Source organism: Cyprinodon variegatus, unplaced genomic scaffold (assembly GCF_000732505.1).
Source record: "Cyprinodon variegatus isolate N-32 unplaced genomic scaffold, C_variegatus-1.0 Scaffold1717, whole genome shotgun sequence".
NCBI classification, from domain to species: domain Eukaryota; kingdom Metazoa; phylum Chordata; class Actinopteri; order Cyprinodontiformes; family Cyprinodontidae; genus Cyprinodon; species Cyprinodon variegatus.
The window spans coordinates 1,386-29,085 of NW_015152170.1; the positions used below are offsets into that span (position 1 = coordinate 1,386).

At 36.4% G+C, this 27,700-nt stretch overlaps 1 protein-coding gene across 1 annotated transcript in view; it reads right to left on the reverse strand.

Moving 5' to 3' along the window:
* Positions 1-9,399: 9,399 nt before the first annotated feature.
* LOC107104385 (SRC kinase signaling inhibitor 1-like) overlaps positions 9,400-27,700 on the reverse strand; it is a gene marked incomplete at its 3' end in the record, with an annotated part of 58,477 nt that continues 40,176 nt past the window's right edge. The window contains exon 3 of the mRNA XM_015404376.1: positions 9,400-9,707. Coding sequence (XP_015259862.1) covers positions 9,400-9,707 — 308 coding nt within the window. The remainder of the gene's footprint in view (positions 9,708-27,700) is intronic.

A 27,700-nucleotide genomic window follows, 5' to 3' on the forward strand; every position in this document is an offset into this window, starting at 1 on the left:
AAAACTTGCCCTCAGGTTTTGGAACTTGAGCCCAAACTTTTACACATGCTTTTCATTTCTGCATCAGTAAAATATCTTTAGAAAGATTGTAATTGTTTTATTTTACAAACATCATATCATGTATACAGACATCTTCACTGACACATGTAATTTGTAGATGCATAAGATATAAGCCTCAGACATTCTTCTTTTTACGGTAGCGAAACTCATTCATATCTCATTCATCTTCAATTACTAGCACTGCAAAAAGTGAACTAAACACAAGTAAAATCTTTTTAAAATAACTGTACATTATTTAAGGAGCCACATTATTCATTCAGACCATTTTACTTGCCTGCTTATAGAAAAAGCAAATACACTTATTTAAAAAAAAAAGACTCAGGGTTCACCCTGGGCAGGTGACCGATTTATCACTGGGAAACATGCAACCATGTACAAACACATCTAAGGATAATTTAGAGACGTCAACTAACCTAAGCCTCATGTTTTTGTACTGTCGAAGGAGACTGGATTACCCAAAGAAACCCCACAGATGCATGTGGACCACAGCTAAAATTCATGTAGAGCATGGATGCTCAAGTCCAGTCCTCAAGAGCTACCATCCTGTAACATTTAGATGCATCTTTTCTCTAACATACCTGAATCTAAAGCCTCAATCCCCTCATTTAGCTCAGCAGAGGCATGGTAACGCGTCCCTCATTTGATTCAGGTGTGTTAAAAATGAGATGCATCAAAAAGTTGCAGGATAGTACCTTTTGAGGACTTGACTTGAGAACCCCTGATGTAGAGAGACTTCAGGCTAGGAATTTAACTCAGGACCTGCTTAATGTAGGGTAACAGTGCTACTGTACAAATGGCTGCACCTTCCTATCAGCAAAAACATTTTCAAAATGATTACAGAAAAATTAATTTACCAATCTATAGTGGACACTTGTTCCTATCCACACACACACAAAAAAGAAATACTAAGTTATCTTAAAATGTTACTTAGATCTAAACGGTCTGATTTACATGCAGGAAATCTACTGTACATGGCTGTCATCTGGGTCCATCTTTTCCAGCATAGTGTGAAAGTCTAGATACAAACATATTCAAAGAAGCAATAATCCAAGACAACAGAAAATGATACACGGATGAGCTCATAGTCTAAGTATCACATCTCCGTTACATATCAACTGCAAACATCTTTGCTAAAGTCGTCTGAGCTTTTATCAGCAGGTTAATAACTAATTTTTGACTTTTATGTAATATATTGACACTGATCAAGCAGTTCACTGTAAGGGTCATATGCTTTGAACCACATAGAGGATTTCTTATTCTACGCTGGACTAAAAAGAACTGCCTCTTCTACGAGAACCTTCTGCACATTTTATTCTTCTTTACTGGTTAGTATATTTTATGCTCACTTGATAAATGCAAAAAAGGTTAAGATGTCGTCTTTTAAAACTAAAATTTGTCATTAGCTGGATCAGTGCATCAACATGATATTTGTCCGAAAGTTTAACAATGTATGGTCACTTATAATAGTGATCAGAGAGGTGGTAACAGTTTATCTTTCACAAAGTATTACACCTTTAAATGCAAATATTTTTCAGACCACAAATATAAAGGAAAATATATTAAATATTGCATAACAGCTTGAAACTTCTGGCTAATTTGATCAGTAAGGTTAGGGTCGATCTGCTGACCTGATGAGATATTAGAAGCAGATGTAATTGGTCATTTGAATATCTAATACAGAAAAAAAATCCCTTTCACTAAAGTCATCCTTCCGCCTTTTAGCTGTTTCTTTTTTGTTGATTTAAAACTATGACCCCATCCATGAACCTGCTGCAAATCCTTCTGAAGGATTCAGAAAAGAATATTTAAAAAAAAAAAAAAAAAAAGAAAAAAAAATATTTAAGCGCTTTTAAAAGTTGTTATGAATACAAAAACATACCTATCATAAATCCTAACTTTAAAATGTAGTTACCTAACTGTAATTTATCTTCCTTGGAAACCTGGCAAAGTATATGTCCACTTACTTCGAACAACTTTAATGTGGTTAGAACACATATGGCCGCAAACAGGTATTTGTCAGATATTAGAATTATTGCATTTTTTTGTTTTTCAAGTTTTTATGGCACTAATGGCTCGTTTTTTGGAAAGTAGGCTACAGAAAGGGGAATATGAGAGAGGGGGAGAGACATGCGGCAAAGGTTGGATTCGGCTGCGTCGAGGACTACGGCCTCCGTACATGGGTCACGTGTGCTAACTACTGCGCCGCAGCATGCCCAGTAATAATGCATTCTAATAAACTTTATCCCATGAGCAGCAGAATGTAAGAATGTTTCAAAAGGTTAAATGTCAGCCACCAACATATAACATCAGAACCTGCAGAAATTATGCACATCCTCACAAATAAAGATGCAAAACATCTGTGCAAACTTCCTATCCTAGAAAAACAAAAACAAAAATTCTGAAGTGTTCTGAAGATAGATCCGAATGTGTAGTTAAAATGTCCAGACAACCTGCAGGCAGTTTTATTTAATAGTTTCTTTCTGACACAGGTAGCCTCATTTGTTCAACAAACTAGATGTAAAAAGGTTGATTTCAGCATTAGGATCTTAATATGAACCTCTCTTTGCAGGAACTGGGTACCGTACTGTATCTGAAAGGCTCTTAAGCAGTGATTTCATTCAAAAAAAATCATTCCTGGTTAAACAGGTTTAAGCAGGAATGATTAGAATTTAATTAAATTGCCTCACTTTGAAAAGAGGTCTAACCCTGTCATAAATTATTTCCCAATGGTTAAAAACGAAGCATCTCAGTAACCTGCGGCTGGTTTCATCCTTTCAGCTCAGAGGCAGTTCCACACTGTTGCTCAGTAATTACAAGCAGACAGCTGAGAATACGAGCTTAAATTTGATCAGACCTTTGCCAGGTTCTTTTCTCTATTACTGAAACAGAAACAAACAGCTGATCATTGTGAAGTCAAGCACCCATTGTGTTCTAATCCTTAATGTGTATCTGAGCAGTCACAGAGGGCTGGGCACTGCATAATCACCTACTTGCTTCATTTATTCACCTGAAATGAAAAATACAGAAAAAAACGGGCTTCCTAGACAATTTAATGCACCAACAGGCGGATATTCTTTATTAATTTATTTTGCATTATCAAACTAGTCACCTAGATTAACCCCCTCTCCACACACACACACACACACGCCCCTGCAGACTGACTTAATGATCACTGCCTGTAATGTTTATCGTTTCTTAAGCAGAAACCCAACAGAATTAATACAGACATCCAGAGTTTAAGGTAGGGATAGAAGGGCTGGGCAGATAGACATGCATGCCTGACCCGCATGCCAAATAGCCATCTTTGTGCCCACCCACTTCCCTCACCAACGCTTCGTCTTGCTCGGAACACACATGTTCACTCTCACATGGCGTGTTTCCTCTTGGGGCTTCCACATGTGCACGCGTGCATTCTTGTATGCGTTTCATACAAATCACTGCGGCAGCTCTAACACACCTGACCCTCACCTGCCTGCAAGGAAGGAAACGGGGACCCTCCCCTGGAAAGATGCAGACTATGTTGAACAGCAGCAGGAGATGAAATGTGTGCTAACTGGTCAGCTTCTGCTCCCATGAAGAGAAGGCTGGTAAACACTCATGTCCATCATGCAGCAACATATCCATCTCACAGAGCCGGGATGAAAGCCTCGCCTGAAGGATGGAAGGAGCAGGTTAGAGAGTTACCGTTTGCACTTAGTGACTCTGCATCTTCACGCTCCACATGACTCCCTCCTTTTCCTCCCCTCATTCCATTCCTTTTTTTTTTTCTTCTTCTTCTCCACTGCGGCTCAGTGTATTCCCGCGCCCAGAAGAGCTGGCAGTCCCCTCTCGCTGATTCTGGTAGTAGTGCCTAAAAGGCACTAAGCATGTCTCCAGACCCTCCTCCTCCTCCCTTCCGTCACTCTATCTCCCCTCCATTCCTGTAAGAGATGATGAAGAAGCCCTTTCCTCCTCCTCCTCCTCTGGCTCTTATTTCCTCCACTGTCGCTTCCTCACACACGGTACAGCATGTTCATTGCCAACCATATGATATCACAGTTTCCTTATATGGGAAGCAGGGGGTTGCCATGACAACAGCTGACTCCACCTGTTTCCACCTCTTATTATTTTAAATCAGATTAATTATTGAATGAAGAGGGAAAGAAGTAATGGGGATGTGACACAGGGTGCAGAACTAAACATGGAGATTAGAGAATACTTCACAGCCTCCTCAATGCGATTAAATTAAACAATCCAAAAGAAACAATGCAATTCCCTATGAATGACCTTAGATATTTCAAGTAGTTCATATGATGGAAAGGTTGGGAAAGCAAAAGTATTTTTAAGCAGTTTGAGAGCCATAAATTGAATTTGAGCAGTCATTCCACTTTGGAAAGTCAATAAAAAAGGCATATTACTTTTTTTTATGAGAGCAAAAAAGCTGTATATAAAATCATAATTACTAATTTTCCAACAAATACCCTGAAATGTTTTAATTAGTTTGCCGTAGTTGTCAGTTCTTTTTAAATATAAACATTTGTAATAGATTGACCAACCATTAACTCTAGCTCACCAGGTTTCTAAATCAACCATTAAACTTTCTATACATCCCATGCAACACTTTCCAAACATGTGTGACTTGAAAACAACATGTTCTGCTCAACTATTATAGGGGAAAACATATTACTGGGACTTTAACTGGAACATTAGGCACAAAACATCTTACTCGTCGCTAGTCTTTAGCTCATTAAGCTGGAGCTCTGACTCTTTCTCATGTTGCTACAGACTGCAGGTCAGCGGGCTGAAAAAAACCCTCCTACACTTTATCCACACATTTGCAAAAAAGATGTAGCCCTTTGGATATATTTTATAACAAAAAGAATAAAGCCAAATTGTGGACATTTGAGCAGGTCCCACTATCACCATTATTAATTTAAAGCATTTTAAAATGACAGCTAACAGCCTCCTCTGGTCAAATCAGCTTTTGGGTCAGAGCAGCTTATTATAACCCTGCTGTTCTTTTAACAAATGATCCACATTGGGTCTTTACTGAGAATTATGATCAAAAATTCAGTTTTTGGCTAAATCCAAACAGAAATAAGCTATCTTTAGCCAGAACACCCCCATCCTGTGAAACGGAAACAGAAACAGAAAACCTGTGAAAAGAGCTAAAGAAAAGAGCAAAGGAGAGGACGACTGAGCATCCAAAAAACAGAGCAGTGGATTATAAACTCAGATCTTTAAATTATTTTGTGACTCAGTTCGATTCAGGACTTTTACAACTTGGACTCCAAGCAAAGGCATTTGCTCTAGATGGACACGTCATGGAAAGTTATTTTTTGGTGAGATTTAAACTCTTTTTGAAATTTAAAATGACAGATTAAGCATAATGTGGATGCATTCTAGCAATATGTTTTACTACTACAATGTATACAGATGTCCACTTTCTCCGATCAGTGAGTGGTGATGCAAGACACCTGCACAGTGACAGCAACTGCAAACTGATAGTTTAAAAGTTGCATTATATACAGCAGACTGCTACAGTAATTGCATTTGCTTAGCCTTCCTAAAGAAAAGCCTAATCAGAAATGGCATCATACCATGTTCCAACGGCCCTATATGATAAACTTGTGAAAAAATGCCAGCGATATCAGGAGGGGAGACACAACAGAGAAGCCAAATATTTTTCTTCTGGGATGGAAAAACAGCAGCAGGAAACCACTAATATTTCATAACAGATTAATACTCCATGATGCCCGGGGCAATATTTTACTATATGTATGTATACTGTTGACTTTGGAAGGGTTATATAGCATTGTGTGCAACCTCTCAAGAAAGACCAAAGCATAGATCTAGACAACATTTTAGACCAGTGATCTGCAACCTTTACAACCAAAGGGTCATTTTTACTCTCAGGCCAGCTATATAAAACTGCTTTAAAAACTAAAACAACCATCAAAAGAAAATTTTTACTCTTTAACAATTATTTAGTAAAGAAAACTGGCTGACATTGTTCGTATTTCCTTTTATGGTTTTACATTTATTTTTTTTTTTTTTTGCAACTTAAAGTATAAATAACATTTACTCAAAGAGATATTATCTTGTGGCCCCATGACAGTGTTGCAGGGGTTAAATACGAGACCATATACAGAGGCTTTGCTCCTCAACGCAGCCGTCACAGATTTTAGTCCTGGTCTGGTGACCTTTGCCGCAATGCTTCTCTCTTTCTAATCCCATTTCCTGTCTGCATACTTTCAAAAATAACTAAGGCCACAAGCCTAAAAGATAATCTTAAGAAAAGATGTTGCTTTTGTAAAATCATGTAAAAAGAAAGTTTCCAACATAATGACAAAAACATAAAAAACATTATTACCAGTGGGGCCATTTTATTATCAAAATTAGATAAATATATGTAATAAAAACCCGTTTAAAATAGTGTTAAATGTCTGTTTTATATAAAAAAGAATACATATTTAGGTCATTGATGATTATAAGATCTTATGAAATTGGCCCAAGGGGTATTTGGGGGTCCCCATAAAAAAAGATCCCATAAAAATGGCTATGCCACCCTCCAACCAAAGCACTGTTGATGATTATTGATTCAGAGTTTGTTGTTTATGCCATCCAAAGTCAGATCAGCACTAATGCCTGCTCTGTGCACTCACCTATCAATCATGGATGCATGGCCCATTTCAAAGCAACCAAACAGAGAAGGGATCCTGATAAATGTGTGCATAGGAACTAGTGAAAATAGCCTGACCCCAAAGTTAGAATCAAGCATTTAAAGAAGCCAAACACATTGAAAAGTCCATTATATCAACAGACCTTTTTTTATTTCTGCAGCCTGTCCAATTCTTCATGTTGTGTGGAGTGGTGGCCTAGTGGTTAGGGCATAGAGCTTGGAATCCTGAGGTTTTGAGTTTGAGCCCCACTCACATAGACTGCCACTCTGGCTCTCTGAGCAAGACCCTTAACCCTTCATCTCCCATGCGCCCCATGATGGCAGCCCACTGCTCCCAAAGGGGATGGGTTAAATGCAGACGAAAATTTCTCCCATGTGAGATCAAAAAAGTTCAATTATCATCGTCATAATGTTGAGGGGAAAACAAGTTTTGCTTGATAAACTGGGAATGTATAACACATCCACTGGTACCAGCAAGTTTTGTCTTCTATAATTCTGGTGCTGATTATAAACATAAATCTTTGGTGCAGTGTTAAAAAGAAATCCATTATGACAATTGATCACTATTATATTCTTAATTAATTACAGTAGGTGTTTATATGTCTGAAAAATATAGGTTACATGGAAGTTTGTCTAAACTTGGGTCAAAAGGTATAGACAGTTGCTTTAAGCCAAACATAAAAAGCTGAGTCAGATAATTCTGTTCTATGCATAAAGTCCAACCAGGTTGTAATTCATTAATAGTGGGTTACAAAGCCAAGAAAATAAAGATGTGTGGTGGCACAGAATATAATTTCACCTATTTTTCGAAGACCTGTGACTTCCTACCTTTTATTGCTCACGCTTTCTGACAATAAGCAAAAAGCAGGGCCATCAGTGACCCAGCCAGGAGGTCATAATGATGCTATTGTTTCTTTAAGAGGGCCCAGAGGCATCTCACCACTTAATGCGCTCATGTAGGGTTCCAGGAACCACCCATGTGCTGCCATTATCTCTCAGGGAGTAAATGTTCACATGTGGAAACAGAAAGCACTCCAAAGGGCTCAGTTTCAACCTGTGGTGAGACTCTCCTGTTCTAAAGGAGCTACTGGTACATGAAGCTGAATGAAAGCAGAAATCTGGAATTTTCTTTTAGGAATGTTGTAAATGTAACATATGTTGTTAGAAGTTTCTGTCTTATAGATGTAACAGGCAATAATTTCATTTTCATCCCTATTGCATCAGCAGCAAAGTGATTTACAGCTGCAAAATAAGACAAAGAGGCATTTGTACAGCAAAGGGAAAATATATTAGATAAAATATATTAGATAAAGGTGCACCTCTGCTTGTTCATCCAACATGAGCCCTATCTTCGCACTGCTGGTGCCATTTTTATTTTTCTTGTTCATTTGGCTGCTTTAATTTACTCCACAGAGTCCCCTTCCTACATGGTGAGCTCCTCACCAGAGAACAGAATACAGCTTGAAAGCCACAGCAGCACCAATAATTAAGTCAAGCTTAATGCTTTTTAAAATGCAATTGAAATGAACATTATAACCAACTAGAAACATCAGGTTACATTATCTTTTTTTTTTTTTTTTGCATCTGATAGTGATTAAGTAAGACAAAATACAGGCATACAATTTCAAGCAGACAAACAGGACCAAGTATTCTGCACGCATACATACTGTATCAGAGGATAAAAGAGAATAACCATTTAACCTCAAATCATGTTTTTTGAAAATCTTGGTCAAAGGAAGAAAAGACTTTAACCAAAATTTAAACATGGGACCTACTTGCTGCAAGAATAGCAACACTTTTTCCACTGGCAGCATTATCACTCTTGGAATCACTGCACCCTGGAAGTGTTATGGTTCCCCCCTTTTGGGATTTTGAGTTTTCACTCAAAGTAATTCTGTTTTATTGATCTTTGGTTTATTTTCTGTTTTGTGTTATATTTAAGCCAGTCTTTAGTTACTCTCTGTTGCCCCCTTGTGCCTGTCTCCTTTCCCCTACCTCCCTTCTAGTCATTTCCATCCACACCTGCTCCATATCTGCTAATTAGCTTGGTCTTCTTTCAGTCTCCCATTTTTAAACCTCATGTTCAGTCACTGATGGCTGGTTCCTTGTTGTTGTTAGTTGCTTCCTCAACTCTGACACCCAAAGTGAGTTTTCCCTGACGTTTGCTGATTTTTTGATTCTAAGTATTTTTGTGTCTTTGGATGTTTGCCTCAGTTTTTCATTAAACCTACAAGGATTCATCTCTGCTTCTGGGTCCTCAAGCAACCTCATCCCCCATTTTGAGAGGAAGATGATTTAAGAAACTTCCAAACATTTTAAGGCTCTAATGGAAATATTTGTGGTCCAGTATAACCTTATCCCAGCCGTCCATCATAAACTACACATACAAACTAAAAAGGTTTGGCAAACTCTAACTGAACAGGCTACAATCATGGTGACTTTAAAGGTTGTAATTCAGGATCCTCATCCAGTTTCATATTGGTCTGTATGCATGGTATTTTCTCTTTGCTTCTTTTAATATCTGTTTTCAGAGAGCATTAACTTTGTCTCCTTAAAATGCTAAAATAAGCCAAATAAACTGAAGGCTAAAAAAAAAACAGCATTACAGCAGGAAAGTATTCAAGGTTCAGAAATAGAAACATTGATTTCTTCATTATTCTGTTCGTTTGTGAGGATACCTGTCGGCCAGCAGCTGCAGGGCCCTGAGACAAGCTGCCCGGACTGTTTGTGTACTTGTTCTTCTGAAGGTCCATCAGGGCGTCCCTCTGCCGTTCGATATCCGCCTTGTGTATGCTGTTCAGGGCCTCCAAGCTTTTAGCGGCCACAGAATTGTGCCGGCGGTCCAGCGAGGACGATGTGAACCCCCCATTGCTGTTGTCTGGGAAGCGGCGTGCCCCACGGCCGCCACTGGCAGCCAGGGTGTGGTAATCCCGTGGGAACTCAGCATCACCTGCAGAGATCATGGAATCCTTTCTCTTGTCTCGAGCTGAAGAAGGGAAGACATTTGAGGAAAGGAAAAACAAGGGTTACAAAGTGAGGCATTAAACTGAAAAGCAGATTGATACAGTGATAAGAAGTTTAACACTGGGGACATTTCAATGTCTGAAACTCTGAGGTTAAATCTTACAAACTGGGGAACTTTGAGTAAGAGTGACCTTAAACTCAAAAATCAAGTTTACATAGGTGCATGAGCATTAAGATAATGACAACATTTAACTAATTTTACGATGATTTCAAAAATATTGTCTTGTTTTTTACTAGAGGGTCATAATTATTCATGCAGGCCATGAACCTGTACTAATATTTTATTTCAACGATTAAGTTGCACTGTGATTAAATTATTTTTGTTTTGTTTTTTTGCATTGCACCGAAAATTAATTGACCATGCTTGATGAAAGAATTAATAGGGTTTAATTAAACTAGTGTGTTTCCTGGGACAGTCAGCTTTTAGACATAAACACATTTTCATAAAAGCTTCAAGTGAAATACTAAACAGCTCATAAGCTTAGTATATTTTGCAAAACCATTTCCTGATGTGCTTTTGATTATTGGCCTTTTGGACAAATAAGTTGTTTACATTCTTTTTAAACCACGTGACTCAAAATATAACCCTAGGATCAAACAAACTGGGTTTGGATGTAAAGGAATAACATTGCAACCAGAAATCTTGACTGCTGTTGAAATTTTGGAACAACTTAACCACCAGGATCACCATCCAATTAGGACAGTTTTAACATCATCATGCATTTGACGAGTACTAAACAAGGAACCTCTGCTCTATAATTGGGTGTTTAAACACAAGTCAAAAACTTCCTGAAAAAAAAAGATTTTAAGCTTAAACATGGCAGAATCTGATCCTTTTTCCATCCTAAACGAATATGCCTGGATGAGTCAAGGAAACACGAAACAAGATAATGAGCTGTCAAACATTATGGTGGCAGCATTACACAGAGAGGCATCTCTGGTGCAATTTACAACGATACATTGCATATAGCTTATGGAGTAGTAAATCATAGGATTAAAACAATTCTTAATGAAAGTTGTTCACTTCAAATCAACACATACCTAAAAGGCTAAAACTGAGCTTCTGGAACAGCTTTTCTGAGGTTTATCCCACATGAACCCTCAAATGTTTGGACTATGTTTCATAGCCATTTTTTTCATCAAAATTAACGATTTCAAAAGGAAAAGTGAGAAAATCTGGACAGCATGTTTATGACAGAGCCTGTAGGGTATCTAAAGATTTGAATTTAAGGAAACAAAAAAAAGCAAAAAACAACAAAATGGAGTTTAATTTTCTTTCCACTAAAAAATACTTTACACATAAAGTAATAAAACAAAATACAGGATTATCATCAATAACAATTATTTAATAGAGCAGCAATATATGATTGAGCTTCACTGGAGCTAAAATAGATTCCAACAAAACTGGTTTCTAGATATATTAAACACAAAAAATTTTTTATTAAGAACAAATCTTAAATGTTAGCTTCATATACATGTAAACAGATATCAAGAGAAATTTTGAGGTTAAATATAAGCAAAGAGCCCAAAAGAAAAACACCTTAAAATCAACCAGAGATTTAAGAGATTTTGCTGTAGGAATAGACTGGATACAGTTGTTTTTTTTTATTTTTTTATTACTAATTAAACCTAAATAATTATCCTGATAAGTTATCAATTTCGGGAGGTATACTTTTTATCTACATTTTTGCCAACAAATCAATAAGGGGGAAAAAATGCTAATCAATTTCAATTCGCGGCTTTGTAATAACCCTCCTTTCTCTGCTCATATATCATATTAGTTTGGTTTTACCTCTTTTGTTAAGCATTTGGACACGTTGCGGTTTTCAAGGGTCAAATTTTCAAAAAATCTACTTGAACCACTATGAAATGTTTAAGGTTCGTGTTGTGCTTCATTATCTACAAAGTTGTGCAGTTACTGGTTTCTTCTTTTATTGGGGAATAATTTTAGTATTACTGAAATCATACCCCTTGTATACTTTTTACAATATTGGAGTATTGCCCATGTGTAACCTCAGCAGTCTGTAGCTGTAAAAAAAACATTTAGATAAACAAAAAGTCATTAAAATCCTTATTCAGGTTCATTGTGGTCAGTTCCAGGTGTGAAATCAAAGGTAGCATAACTGAATCAAATGGCAGTTTGAAGCATCTTATTTCACCATGGGAGATTTTTTAGGGTCATTGTTGGCTACATGTTATTATCAGCACAGACTGTACCATTATTTTTACCATCCTCATCAAAATATCAACATTAAAAACCTTTGACTAATATTTTACATGGCCAAAAAGGCATAGGCTACTTCACAAGAAAGACTAATTGTTTCAAAATTTGTGAATTCACAAACTCCCGAAAATACATTTTGGAAGAGGCCAAAAGATGCAGTAGCCTCGATACAGAAAATCTTTGGACCAATGAAATGCAAGACGCATATAACATCAACCAGAAGCGGATCTCTGAAGCACAACAAATGCGGCTGCTTCAATTTTAGCTGGAATATCCTCTATTTATTTTTGCAAAATTAGCTAAATGTGCTTCTCTGAATGGGAAAAATGTTTGCACGTTCTTCCCGACAGGATTTGGCAAGAGTGTGATTTATTAGGCTACGTTCACACTGCAGCCTGAAGTGACCCAAATCCGATTTTTTTTTGGCCCATATGCAACCTGGTTCTGATCTTTTCATGGCTGTCTAAACAACACAGATCCGATTTTTTCCAATCTGACCCAGGCCGCTTGGCTATGTGGTCCTGAATCCGATACGAATCTGATCTTTTCAAATGTTACCTGTGTCTGAACAGCCAGGTCACATTTATCCGACCTGAACGCCATAAATACCCGACAGTGATCATTATTCTGCGTCTTGCTACGCAAAAGCGACAAGAAAAACAACAACCATGGCAGATGATGATGTGGAGAGCAGTATTTATGTTTAACCATATTGAAAAGATTGAGTTTTTTATGGTTGGAAAAGACCGCTAGATGCACAACCATCAATGTTTACTTCCGTAAACACAGAGCACACTGGCTTGTGACGTCATTGCGTCCTCTACTGCGCATGCGGGACACTTGTGTTGTATGACTGCAGTTCACACAGGAGATCACAAACAAGTCGCATATATTTGGAAATATGAACGGCAATGCAAAAAAAAATCGGAATTGAGCATTAAGGCCTGCAGTGTGAATGTAGGCTTAGTTAACTTTGTTAGTTGTGAAACAAATAATTTGTTTCGGCACACTTTCTACCACTGCTACAATTGGCTAAAAGCTCTACATTGGAGCCATGTGCCACTTGATTAACCCAATCAACTTGAAGTATTATACTGAATATCCCTCCCTTAAACAAACACTTTCTACAGGTGCCTTTGCAGATGAAAACTGTGTATAGAATTCAACTGAACTAAAAAATCTGGCTTATGCCAGGCTATGATAAAACAATAAGAAAAACTAAATGTATGAGCAGACAAAAACAATATCTTATGATTTGATTCATATTTTAAACCACGACTTATTCCAATTCAACATAATCTTGTTTTTTTTCATTATGATATGGTTCTTATTGTAGAGTCTCTGCTTTATTGACGACTTGCTTTACTCATGGACTGGTTACAGAGAATAACCCAATCTTAGAGAAAAATGAAATGGCTAAATGGACTTTATGCATCACCTTAAACTAGGATGATTTAAATGTTCAATGAAGTAAAACCCATATGCGTTTTGCGGGCTTTAACTGCAGATAACAGTAAACACCCTAATGATATTTTACCTAATCTCTTTTATCTAATTTACATATACAACTGTATTTATTTAGTCTTATAACTGAACACAAAAATTGTTTTTTACTCCTGCCAGAATATTTAAAGGTGTTTTCAAAGGTGCAAATCCAATCCAAATCAGTTCCTCTTGCTAAACTTCTGCAAAAAAATGATACAAGTACAAAAACATTTCCTGTTTGGATAAACCAAGAAGTTTCCGCATCTCTACATGCACACATGAGACTGTGAGAAAACACACCTCTGGCATTTTAGCCGCATGTGAAAAACAAGGGGAACATCTGTCTGCTTCTACAACTGTAACTGTCCTGGGAACCCTTAGGCAAGACAAAACAGTCATGTAGAAAACTTATTATGTGAGACCAAAGAGGCTTCGTCTGACACTCATTCAATGGAAAGTGACAGAAATAGGAATGTTTGTCTCCAGGGGAAATGTAGTTTAGTGCCCTCTTGTGCCCATTTATACACAAGCAACACTTCCCTGCAGAAGGTGATCAGTCACAGTAAGTTTGAGGTTAGTTAAATTGAATTTTAAATTAATTGAATAGAAGAGTAGAAATGTCAAAGAATTAATTCATATTAAAGAATATAATGCAGAAACAGTATGTAAAGATGTACTTTGTAGAAAACAACAGAAACATTTTACAGTACACAGAAGGTCATAGGAACAGATTTATGCATTACTGATGTGTGGAAATAGGTTTCATTGTTTGCTGACAATGCCCTTTTCTTAATCAGATTACGATTTGATACCTAAAACAAGTCAAATTATATCACTCCTGCATATTCTTTTCCAGCTTTAAGTGAAAAATAATCTAATAGTATTTCTATTATGCCAGAGAGAGCCTAAACTGATGATGCTGGACTGCAGAGGAAGTTTTGTTTCAGCTGAGATTCCTGATAGTTCAGCAAGAAATCATGAAAATAAGAGCAAGCTTAATTGATTTTGGTCAGCTTCTCTTGTTTGTGTCATTTAGGGTATTTTCAATCATTAGCAGAAATGTTCAATAACATTTCACAGCAGAAATAAAAGCACCATCACTCTTTTATATGAGGCAGGCTGTTGAAAGTGACAACTCTGCTCTACAGAATTCTGCTCTCGAGCCTTTTACCAACTGGACCTTCAAAAAAAGAATCATATTAACGATATTAAGCAGCGTCCATGATGTTTTTCACTCCATTAATTCCAACCAGCACACAGTAAAAATGCCCAAAGTATCCGTTTTCAATGACTTGCACTAAGACTCCACTTTCTTTTCCATCTTAATCTATAATGTTTAATATGTTGTGATCCACCCTTTTCAGCTATAACAGCTCTAAATTTCACTGGGAACATGGTGTTTAAGAAGCATGTTTAATCATAATAATAGCAATAATACATTTTGTTAAAAGTGCGCTTAATGTGTTAAGAAAATCAGAAATTGCCACAGTGGGGACGCCACTTGCTTATGGGAATTTCCAAACACTCCTCCAGAAGCACATTTGGGAGATCAGACACTAATTATGGGAGGGTCTGGCTCTCAGTAGGCTTTTACATATCCCAAAGTGTTATATCAGGTTAAAGCCAGTCTAGCTCATTCACATCAATCTCTCCTGTCCATGTCCGTATGGACATTGCCTTGTGCTCGGTTGATTAGTCATGTTGGAACAGGAACTGGTCCTATAAAATTTGGACCATGTCGAAACTCAGAGATCCTTTCAACTAGAGAAAATAGGGGGACACAGTGGTAGAAAACTCATTAATGCCCCTCCAGATTTGTTTTATTAAAGAGAAGCATTTCTCAAGTCAGCAAACAAGGGAGAAATCAAACTAAAAAGGTTCATTACAGTATACTGTATAGATGCACCAATCACATTTTTCAAATCTTATAGCGAAACCTGGACTGAGCGTATCGGCCGATATCTGACATTGATCAGATTAAACTGTTGAATGGATGAACCATGTATGTAGCCATGTGAGTGACATAAAAGATTGTCACAAAAAGGTAACAAATTAACACAGATATAAATGTACTTTATATAATTTATTAACAAATAAGCAGCAAAAAAAAAAAAACTGTTCCATGTTAAATGCATTGAATTGGATCTCCAGTATCCAACCCAGGTATCAGATCGATAGATCTCTATTTCAAAGTATGAAATATAAGTATACTTGGAGGTTTATTACAAGTAAATGAAAGTATGTATGGAAGACTAACCTAAGTATATTTCAAGGCGTACTTTCTTTCAATAAAAGTAAACTTTAAGTGAACTGTATATAAGTATTTATTAGAAGCAAATCAATAATGCAACTACAGTCTCATTTCTTGGCAAATAGCTCACCATGTTGATGAGCTCATTGGTTGGCTGTTCAGCAGGTTTTAGAGACGGAAAGTAAAGGTAAACTTCTTACAATATTTCTGACTAAAGTTCAGTTTAGTGTTTATATCTGTAAGTGTATAAATCAGAATAAGTACCAATTATAAAAGAAACGATTATAAAAATTAAAAGATGTTATCGTATTTTGAGCAGTATTAAAAGTAAATCAAAACGGTTCACTAATATTTTACCTTTTATATGCAATTTTTGTACGATTCTGGCATTAACAGAAAATGTAAACCCCTAAATTCATACTTTCCCAGCTTTTATTCCACATACAATGAGATTAATAACACAAGGACCAACATATTATCAAACATGTTTGAAATAATAAATGTAAAAATAATAAAAATAAAAAAATGAAGTCAAAGTTTTAGGTAATTGGACTAAGTCATTGACTAAATTAGCCTTCTAACACCTGAACATCATATCTAGGGTTAAAGGACTAATGAAAAAGGACATTGAAAAGTGAATTTATACAATCTTTAATAAAATTGATTACTGATCTGGTGTTATTCTAGGTCTGCGTACAAAACAAATCAAATAGCTGCAATTGATTCAGAATGCTGCTGCCTGCATCCTCGCTAAAAATAGAAAAACAGAGAACATCGCCCCAGTTCTAAAGTCGCCACAATGGCTTCGCATATCACAGAGGTTAGACTTTAAAAACACTTCTGTTGGTCCATATATCACTGAGTGGCTTAGCACAAAAATATATGACCGACTTGTTGACAGAGTCTCAGGTCTTTTGGCTCAAATCTGCTTTCCATGTTTAGAACCAGAAACAAACAAGGAGAGTAGCTTTTATATCTTATCTTCTGTAATTTCCCTCTGGGATTATTAAAGTATGTCTGATTCTGATAATGCTCCACTAATCTGGAAATGACTTAGAAAACTGTCAAGCATTGAAAACCTCAAGATTAAGCATATTTGTTTAATGTGACCTTTAATGTGACCTCTAAACACTATTAGTGAAGTTCCATTTTAAAAATCATTTTACTTCTTTTAAATCAATGTTCTTTTTTTTGTTGTTTCACTTTCATTCGCTTTAATTATATAGAGTTTCCTCTATGCCACTGCAATCAACTTTTTTTTCTCTCATGTAAAGCAGTTTGAATTGCCTTAAAATGTGCTATATAAACTAACTTTCCTTGGACTGACACATTTCCCCATCTGCAGAATAAAAGCCATTAAAAAAATGTGAACTGGAGGACTTCTCTGTCTTTTCTCCCAGCTATCTAAAGGTAGTTTTCTATTTCTGGTCGATTTCAGGCCATGTTTAAGGGCTTCGGTAAGGAGCAATAAATTGAAGACAACAGAAGCAGGAAATTCTATCTATAAAGCTCCTTTACATATTGAATTATGAAAGTTTTTTGCTGCGGTATTGATTCTCTTACAGCAACAAATTACTCTGTCAATATTATATTTTATACCAACTCATTTTTCAGAGGGTTTTATTACATCACAAACAGTTTGAAAATATTTGCAGGTATACTTTGTTTTTTTTTATCTGTATCTGACAGAAACTGCAACAGAGCCGAGTATCAGACTGGATGGTGATCTTAACTTCAATGCACAGATTAATAGTGGTCAGGTTAAGCTGAGACAGACATGACTGCATGTCCAAAATGTTGCTGCTACTCCTCTTTTAACTGGAAAACAAATCCTTTTTCATCAGTTTTAGGAGCCATTCATCAACTACCAGCTGACTTTCACACAATGTTCCTGGGAGGGTCAAAGCATAGTTTGGCTCTTCTGGTTGCCATATTAATGTTTACTGGCAAATTTTTAGAAACATGTTTGTTCTGCAAATTTGAACTAAAACTTTTTTATTTCTACCCTCTGGGTTGCAAAAAGACTAATGTAGTTGATTAATCTATTAGTTAGAATGGTACATGTCTACATCATAAATACATTTGGGAATAATGGTGCATTACAGTAGGTTTACCAGAGAACTGGGTACTAATCTCTGAGGAAATACTTAATCTTCCGCTTATGGACGCTGCTATCCTGCTTTGTTGCTTAATGACCACTGTAGCAAATCACAATGAGAAAAATACTGTTCTATTTGGTATTTTGGCTCCCAAATACAACTAGGAAGCGCCATAAAACCATCTCACTCAGACACATGCCTGCTGTGAGTTAGGAGTTAGAATTGTAAGCATGAAGAGCAATGATCAGTAGTGTTTTTCAGGTGAGCATTTTATTACCCATTTGTCTGTACAGGGTTTTAATTAAGGTGTCTAGACTATTTAGTCACATTCACTGTATATTTTCTTAATCACAATCCCACTGAAACCCTGTAGCTAATTTCCAGATTCACTCATCTTGTTGGTTTTATTTCTAAACCTTGCCTGGGGGTGTGGTTAGGCTTTTCCATGGGTTTTAGTTACCCTATAAGTGTCTTCCTGATCTTACTCTAGTTTGTTTAATTAAATTCAATTCAGTTTATTTATATAGCGCCAATTCACAACACATGTAATCTCAAGGCGCTTTACAGTTCACCAAATCATACAGTCAAATTGATTCAAAGTTTTCTATCTAAGGAAAACCAGTTGATTGTATCGGCTCATTGAGTCGGATGCAATCCCTCACACTAAACATGCTTGTAGCGACAGTGGAGAGGAAAAACTCCCTTTTAACGGGAAGAAACCTTAATCTGCCCCTTTGCAAATCTGCATTACTAAAATGGCTTCTCTATCATCAAAAATATCACTCTCTAACTATAAGAATAAATACATAAAACATTTTTTTTTTTTTTTTTTTTTTTATTTGTTAACCGAGTTTGCAGCTAAAGCATAGATAAGAGTTTTCATTTGAACTTTTTTGTTTAAACTAAATCTACCCTATGGACACCTTTAAATGAGCAATAAGCTAAATTTGACCACTAGGTGGGCTGTTAAGCATCATTAGTAGATCAAAACAAGATGTGAGAAGTGATGTCCCTTTCTATCTCCATTCCAGCTGAAACTCTGGAGCATAACCTATCAGAGGAACCTGTGTGGTGAAGAAGTAGATAACTCAACTTTATAATGTTGTTCATTTTGGAAAAAGAGCTTCATCTGGTGAATGTTTTGATACGGCGGATAACTATTTTGTATCTTAGCTACGCTGCTCTCTCTGGGTAGAGATATGCTAATATGGTTGAAATTTTGATTTCAGAAGTAAATATAACTAACTTCAGCGTGTTTGACCATCCAATCACTGTCTTTGCTCTGAAGCGTAACATTGTTTTTGGACAGTTAAATGTGTAGGGGACAAAATAGCACTAAGATAAACAAAAAGTTTGAATTGATTTATTTTAACCTTTCTGAAATAAATTTACAACAAGTTCTTACTGATTACCTGTGCATTCTAGAATATGAATTGAACATATCTCAGAACAAGTCATGTGCTGTTTTTAAATGGACTATTTTTAGTTTGTTCCTAAGATGCAAAACATGTAATAGATTACGGTAAGAGGTAATCTCTTGGATTTTCAGACCAGCTGGGGAAACCTTCCACAGAACTTTATGATGAAGTGAAATTTGGAGGCAAAGAGACCCTTAATATGTATACTATGCATTACAAACAGACTGAATTACATGACCTGCAGGGCTTCAGTCAACACAGTCTCCATACATTATTGATCTCCTGCTAGGTGTTCTGCTTTTGCCCAGTGAGCAACAGAGATCTGCTGAAAGAGGACATGATTATCTTGCAGCCAGAATATATAGTGCCGGTTTCTCCAAGACAATAATTGCAATTACATATGCTATGTATATGTAGGCAGACAACCTTATTGGCACCCTTTGAAAAATCATGTGATGCTTCTCTAATTTGAGTAATTAACAACACCTGTTATTTACCTGTGGCACCTAACAGGTGGTGGTAATAACTAAATCACACCTGCTGCCAGTTAAAATAGATTAACATTGACTCAACCTTTAGTCCTCTGTCCAGTGTCCTTCTCTGCCGAAAGCTCAAGACTTAGTTTTATTCGCTGGCTTTTAACACTGGCAGGACTTAGTTGTTGTGACATTGTTTATTTAGCTTATACCAATTCATATTATTGCCTTATTTTATATTTTTATGCTGTATTTTATTCTTTTATTGTGTTTTAACATTTTTCGCTATGTTCAGCACTTTGTTTTTAGCTGTAGCTGTTTTGAAGCACTCTACAAATAAAGATGATGATGATGATGATGACGACGATGATGATGTGCCACACTGGGCATGGAGAAAAGAAAGAAGACCAAGAATTGTCCGAGGACATGAGAAGCAACATTTTGAGGAAGCCTGGGACATCTCAAGGTTACCATCTCTAAAGAGCCAAATGTTCCGGCATCTACCCTGCGTAGTGTTATAAAGACGTTTAAAGCCCATGGCACCGTGGCTAACCTTTCCTAGATGTCGATGGTACAGAAAAATTGACGAGAGATTTCAACCAAATGTTGTACAAATGGCAGATAAAGAAGCTCAACCAATATCCAAACAAGTTAAAACTGTCTTGCAGTCTGAGAATACAACAGTGTTAACCCATATTATCTATCAGTAACAGAATGAAAAGAGACTCTGTGGTAGGCTACCCAGGAGGACCCCACTTCTGACCCAGAGACATAAAATAGCCAGGACTGAGTTTGCCAAGGTAGAGCATTTTAGGAAAAGGCATCAACATAGAGTTTAAAAAATAAAAAAGAGAGGCTTTCAAAGAAAAGACCACGGTCATACAGTCAAATATAATAGAGGTTCCTTGATGTTTTGGGGCTGCCTTGCTCCCTCTGGGCTGCTTGACTGTGTGTCCATTTTCTGGGAGAACTGAGCATTATCTGACAGAATAGCAGGGATGCCAATACTTTTGGCCAGAGCTGGTTTGTGCTGCACAACAAGCTTATAAATGCTGCAGTTTTTTTTTTTCCAGTCAGCAAATTCCCCCTGATGACAGTAATGTTTGTATTAAAAAATGGAGTATTTCTTGATAGGAGCACATCAGCATGCTGATGTGTATCCATAGTAAAGTTATAAAACCAAGGGAAACTTGCAGAAGCTGCAGGAACATCCAGACCAGGCCTCGTCATTATAATTTATGTGAAGCCTTGAACAAACTCCTTTAAAATGTGTGTGTTTAAGCGTGGGTGCAATGGAGAGTTTGTGAGGCAGACAGACACTCTGTTCTGCTGCAATACCTGCGGTAATTTACCTTCTTAAATTAGCTCTGGAACAAGAATGATGGGTTAGACAATTGAAATGCTACTTTTAGCTGCAACAATTAGTACTTCTGTTGACAAATTATAATGTTCTTTGTTCTTAGTAAAGCTAATCACATTGATTTCAAGAGTTAAGCCGACAAATGGGAGAGTAAAATGCTAACTGCCATTTTATTTTGCAAAGTACAGGCTGGGTATTTTGTGTTTTAAGGTTTTAACATTTTTGACACATTTTTACTGTTTGTATTGCAAATTTTAATTTAAAATGCATTACTTTAGAAAAAGGTTGTTCATCACATTTCTAGCATTGATGCTTTTATCGTGCAGAGGGTCCTTTCTTGCTCTTCCAGATTCAATAAGAGGTTCAATTATCACAAGACCTTCCCTAATTTGGAGGTAACTGTTAGCAACATAATGCATTCATTTCAAAAATCTTTGTCACTATATTTGTAATGTTTAACTTTTCCTCAAACCCATTCCAGAGCTAAACATTTGCTGTTTTTTTTTATCATCTGTTCTTAGTGTTTCCTAGAACAAGTTTTGATACCAGTAATTGATTGTCTTTATTGATCTCTCAGCTCCAGTAGTCAAAGAAGAAGAATGTGCCAAAGGAAGAAAAGGTGCATGGGATATATACAGTATATACAGTGCGTTCAGAAATTATAATTAAAAAAATAGTAATTGCACATTATACATTGCACAAGTTATTGCCGTTGTAGTGCTGTATTGTAAACTAATGCTCTCTCCGCAACAACTCTATATTAGCAAGAACAAGGAAAGGCTTTGATCCAGGGATGAAGCTGGAATCATGGAGAAAATGACCTTATCATGTTTAGAAAACAATAAATAGTGAGATATTAAATGTAAACCTACTGTTAATATTATTATAAAAAGTATGTAGCATCTTTTTTATATAATTTTTATAGAATCAATACTAAAATCATTTTTCTAGGAAATTCATTTGCACCAAAAACAGATCAAAATTTTTTTTTTATATTTGAGGAGACAACAACAATTTCTGGCAGAGGTTCTGCAACAACAGAGGGACATAGCCAGTTTCCTCTCTGCAGCGGCTCTGCTGACAAGTTTTTTAACTCTTCTTGGTGAGTACATTGAAAGAAAAAAAATAAACATATAAAACCATCTTTAGCGAAGAGGCATACAAAAGCATTGTTTAGATGTACTAGCTCCACGAGGGCGAATTAAATAAAAAAACAAAAATCGTTGATTCAACACTCTTTCTGCATGAAAACAAAAGTTGACACTGTTGTTTAAGAGCAACCTATGTATATATCAGTAAAGCTCCTTAAACATATACCGCGTCTCGAAGATAAGCAATCGCTATCTGTTTAAAATTTCTGCTTCACAAACAGCCTGATTGGCTGTTTCTGCTCTGATCTCCAATTAGAGACGTGCTTCCCAAAATGTTGCAAACCATGCAACAATCTGATCTACAGCGTTTTCGGATGAACGCAGAAAAACATTAATCAGCTAAACAACGAAACACATCGGTGTGCCCTCCTGCATTAATTCTCCATTTAGTGGGAGAGGCATTAATGAGTAATGAGGGTAATAACACCAACAGATAAACCTCACAAAATGCCAGGGGCCAGACTGCAACTGACATTTAGAGCAGAAAAAAGTAGGAACCCATAGCAACCTACTCTGCTGCTGTAGTTATCACTAAAAGGAATGTTTCATTGAATTATTGGAATAGACATTGTACAGAGCGACTAGATCCTTATATATGCTGCAAAATATGGATGTTATTGGCACTATGGTTGTTTTAAAAATACATATTTTAGAATAGACATATGTTTATTTGAACTGTAGTAGACCTGTATTTGTATCAGCAGCAACATATCAAAGAAAATGGAAGCACCCGGTGATAAACTTAAGATGGGTAATCATATGAATATTTAAAATAATAGCAGGATTGGATGAGAGGGTCCACAACTCAATAAAAGACATTAACTCCTGCTTGGTATCATCTTGTCTTGTATATGACAATATACTGTAGGCAATTTACGCTTTAAACTGAATATTTTACAGTAAAAATAGGCTAATTGTCCACTACTGGGACAGTTGGTGTTGCCCCAAATAATGAAGTTAAATATGATGTTATATCAGCACAGATACTCGTCAGGAGGAGTTTCAGGTTTGATTTGTCAGGATTGGGCCATTTTTTTTTACATATGTACAAAAAGCTAAGTAATTATTTTCTCCTGAAATATTAATCTTTTTTTTTCTATAATCAATGCATCAAAAATTAAGAGCAACTTCCACTGGTAAAAAAAAAGGGCTTTTTATCTATGTGTGGAAGCAGCTTTATGTCTCTGCTCCATTTTTCCTGCTCTCCACTGGGTCATTAGTGCTGTTTCTCCTGGTGCTAGTTAATAGGCTGCCACCTCCTTCCAGCTTCCCCCTGGCAACACCCTTGTTATTATGGCTCCAAAGTTGCTAACCCTGTCACCAGTTGAGTTGATGATTTGCTCTTTTATATCCTATTTTATGTAAAGTGTTTAATCTTTAATGCTAGTGCGGATCCCCACTGACAGGATGTCTGAATTCAGCTTTAATCACTTCTATAAAAAGCAGATTTACCCAAAGATAAACAATTTAAAGAAACAATCAGCAAAGCCCATACACTTTATCATCATACATTCAATGTTTACTTCATTACTGTGGAAGAAAATATAAAGAAAAGCTTGGCAAGCAACAAATAAAAACTAGTTACCCTCAAAAGTAACATTTTAGGAAATTAGTCTACCTAAATTTAATTGAATCTCATTGTAGGATGAGAGCGTTAGTGAAAAAACAGCAATATGCATACTGAGGAACATTTAGCCTCGATCTGAATACTGCAAATTGTTGTTCCGACCTCCTGTTCCTACCTCCTTCTCTACCTAAGTGGGGCTGACAGAAAGAACACTATTCACAATAGGAAAAGAGCTCCAGATTGCTGTGCTGAATCAGGACAGCCATTAGCTTTAATGATGTCATTATGCTACAGACACATACGTGAAGGCTGGTCAAATCATGAATACAGCCTTCTGGGTTTGCATGTTCTCCCTGATTAAGCAGGGGTTCTCTCCGGGTACTCTGGCTACCTCCCACAGTCCAAATACCTGACTGTTAGGTTAATTGGCTTCTCTAAATTCTCCTTAGGTGTGAGTGTGTGTGTGAATGGTTGTTTGTCTCTGTACAGGGTTGTTCATGTAAATTTTTTTGTTAAAGCGGAGGGCAGGTTTTTTGAAAATTTTTCAAAAATCCGCCACCATATCTTTAAGTGAGATGACTCCAAAGCACTTTATGCTACTTTCAGTCATTCATCTTTTCATGCAGGTTACGTTCACACTGCAGGTCTTGATGCTCAATTCCGATTTGTTTGTGAAATCCGATTTTTTTTGCATTCCCGTTCATATTTCCAAATATATGCAACTTGATCTCCTGTGTGAACTGCAGTCACACAACGCATAGAAGACGCAATGACGTCACAGGAAGTAAACATTGATGGAAGTGCCAGCGTGCATCTAGCGGCCTTTTCCAACCATAAAAACTCAGTCTTTTCAATATGGTTAAACATAAATACTGCTCTCTGTATCATCATCTGCCATGGTTGTTGTTTTTCTTGCCGCTTCTGCGTAGCAAGATGCAGAATAGTGACCACTGTATGGTACTAATTACATTCAGGTCGGATCAATCCGACCTGGCCGTTCACACACAGGTCACATTTGAAAAGATCAGATTCGTATCGAACTCAGGACCACATAGCCAAGTGGCCTGGTTCGGATTGGAATAAATCAGATCTGTGTTGTTCAGACTGTCATAAAAAGATCAGATCCAGGTCGCATATGGGCAAATCGGCAAATTGGCAAATCAGACTTGGGTCACTTCAGGCTGCAGTGTGAACGTAGCCTAACTTTCTGATGGTGGTAAGCTAGGCTGTAGCCACAGCTGCCCTGGGGCATCTTGACAGAAGTGAGGCAGCAATACAATCAGCACCATCAGAAATCATTGAAGCACACATGGCTAGATAAGAGAAGAGCTTTTATCAAAGCATAATCAGATGATACTTTGGCTCAGTCAAAGTTCAGAACTGAATCCAGCCTAAATTCTGTGGTTAGAAAAATAAAAATGATAATTAAAAACGAGGCTCACCATTGTTGAGAAATACATTTTTGTTTTTAGTACTGTGTACTTTTCCTGAATAACCCTACACAAAAGATTGATTCCATAGTTTCCCCATTGTTTTTCTACAATTTCCCCATTGTGGGACAATAAAGGGATTTTCTATTCTATTTTCTATTCTGTTGCAAAGTCTGCCTTGGATTGATTGGTTCTTGTACTGCTTTGTAACCTTTGGTTTAACATTAGTGCAGCTAAGCTTGAATGTACTTTTACTCTCCATTAAAGGCAACTCAAAAGGCCTCTAAAGTCTGACCTTTTGCTCTATAAGCAATTAGTCATCATATCTTGGGCTACATGAAACACATTATAGCTCACTAGTGCATGTATGGGTTCTATATGCATTTCCATTGAACATATTTGCTGTAATTTTCAGTGGACATGTATCTTGCTGAAATAGCTAGCCTAATGTATTCCAAATTATTCAATTTTAAGATTTTTATATAACACACAAGTTTTTGTACTTTTTGCAGCATTTTTCCTCTCACTTTACTTTTGAAACTTTAATTTTATACCTCTACTTCGGTAATAAGTTGAGCTAATATTTGAACTTCTTTAAAAGTCTTTCTTAACCCTGGCATCTTTACTTTTACTTGAGTAATGATGTGATTACTTTGGCCACCTCTGCCTATCTTTTAGCTATAACTTCCAGTTCTAGTTATTTAATATACTCATAATCTTCTGGTAAAATTGCATAGCAGCTAATCTGATTAATCTTGAGTTATTTTGCAAAATATGATTTGTGTCAATTACTTCTGGTTACATTATGTGGAACAATTTTAGCATAACCTTGATGTTTGTAACATTTAATTTACCGGTTTTCAGTGTTCATGATCCTGCGCACATTATTCTGTTTATTGTAGCTCAAAGGAGCCTAAACACCAGGTGAGTGATGGTCGTTGTGCCACTGATGATATATTTCAGCGGGCGGGGAAACATTCCAGCAGGCTGCTCAAGGCCACCTCCGGTCAGTTCTTCATTATGAGGTCGAGTGTGTTTGGTTGTACTACCTTGGACATGCAGGCCATGGTCTGGCAAATGCAATTTGTTAGTTTTATGGTTTCATCTGACTCTGATTTTATCATTTATACCCAGCTGTGCTCCTCTCAAAATTTACTCTAAATTATCTCCTCCTTGACTGCTTGATTTGGAAGCTATGATCTGTTGCAAGTTTATCCTGGAGCAACAAACTGCATCCTGATAAAGATGTTTATGTATAACACTTCATGAAATGTCCTGTATACTCTGTAAAGGCCTATTTATAAAGAATGAGGAGGAAAAAAATCTGTTACTGCATTTTTTGACTAGCTAAAAACATTCCAAGTTTTTAGGTTTAAAGAATCATTGTTTAAAGAAGATTTGTACACCGATGTCATGATCATATATTGGTTATATGATTTTTTAATTTTATGTTTTGGATGGTTTTATATTTTGCTATCCAGTTTGATAAAGTCTTCCTGTGAAAAAAGGATCACATTTATTCATTGGATATGATCTGGTTAATGAGAAGATTAAAAACTGACTTAAGCAAAGTATAATACAACATACAGAGTCCTGCTGCTATTGAATCAAATCCCTCTTGAGCTTCTATATATTGAATTCTCCAGTTTTAGGACAGATGGTGAAATCAGTGGAAACTTAGAGAAAATTATGTGACTTTTTTGGCAAACGCTAACCTCGACACAGTTTGCATTCAGATTTAAGAATCATATTAGTTCTTGCTCCTGCACTGCATAATTAACATTCATCTAAGGTTTCTTTTTTAACTCATTTGTCTTTGTATAAGAAAAACTAAAGGAAGATGAAAAAAAATCAATTATTGTTTTGTTGGAATGGTTAAATGAGTAATTTTTGAACAATATACTTTTGGTACAGCAAAACACATTTTGCATAAAAAGTACTACACAAAAGTTGTGCTACACATGATGTTACATTTTCAAGATGAATGAGATCATAAGAATATTTCTGTCGCACAAATCTGCATGTCACATGTCCAGTGAATGTTTTACTTTTGAAAGTGCTGCAGAAATTAAGCTTAACCTCATCTCATTGTGTTAACAAATGCCAAAGCAGTGTTGTATAAAGTACTGAAATATCGGAGTCAAGTAAAAGTATAAGTAGTTCTCCAAAATATGACTTTGGTAAAAGTCCAAGTCACTGACTGAAATGTTACTTGAGTAAAAGTCTTAAAGTATCTGAAATGGCTTGTACTTAAGTATAAGAATTACTGTAAAAATAGATGTACTCAAGTAATGTAGTGAAAAGTATAAGTAAAAAGTAAGTGCAGTTTGAATTTCATTTTTTTACAGTTTGGTAAACTTTGAAGTAACTTAAAATAATATACACAACCAAGTGTAGGATAAATTTAGACCAAGTTTTATAGAACAAGTTTTATTACTGCTACTGTTATTGACATCATTACAAATAAAAGAAATAAACGGAAGTTTATCTGGCA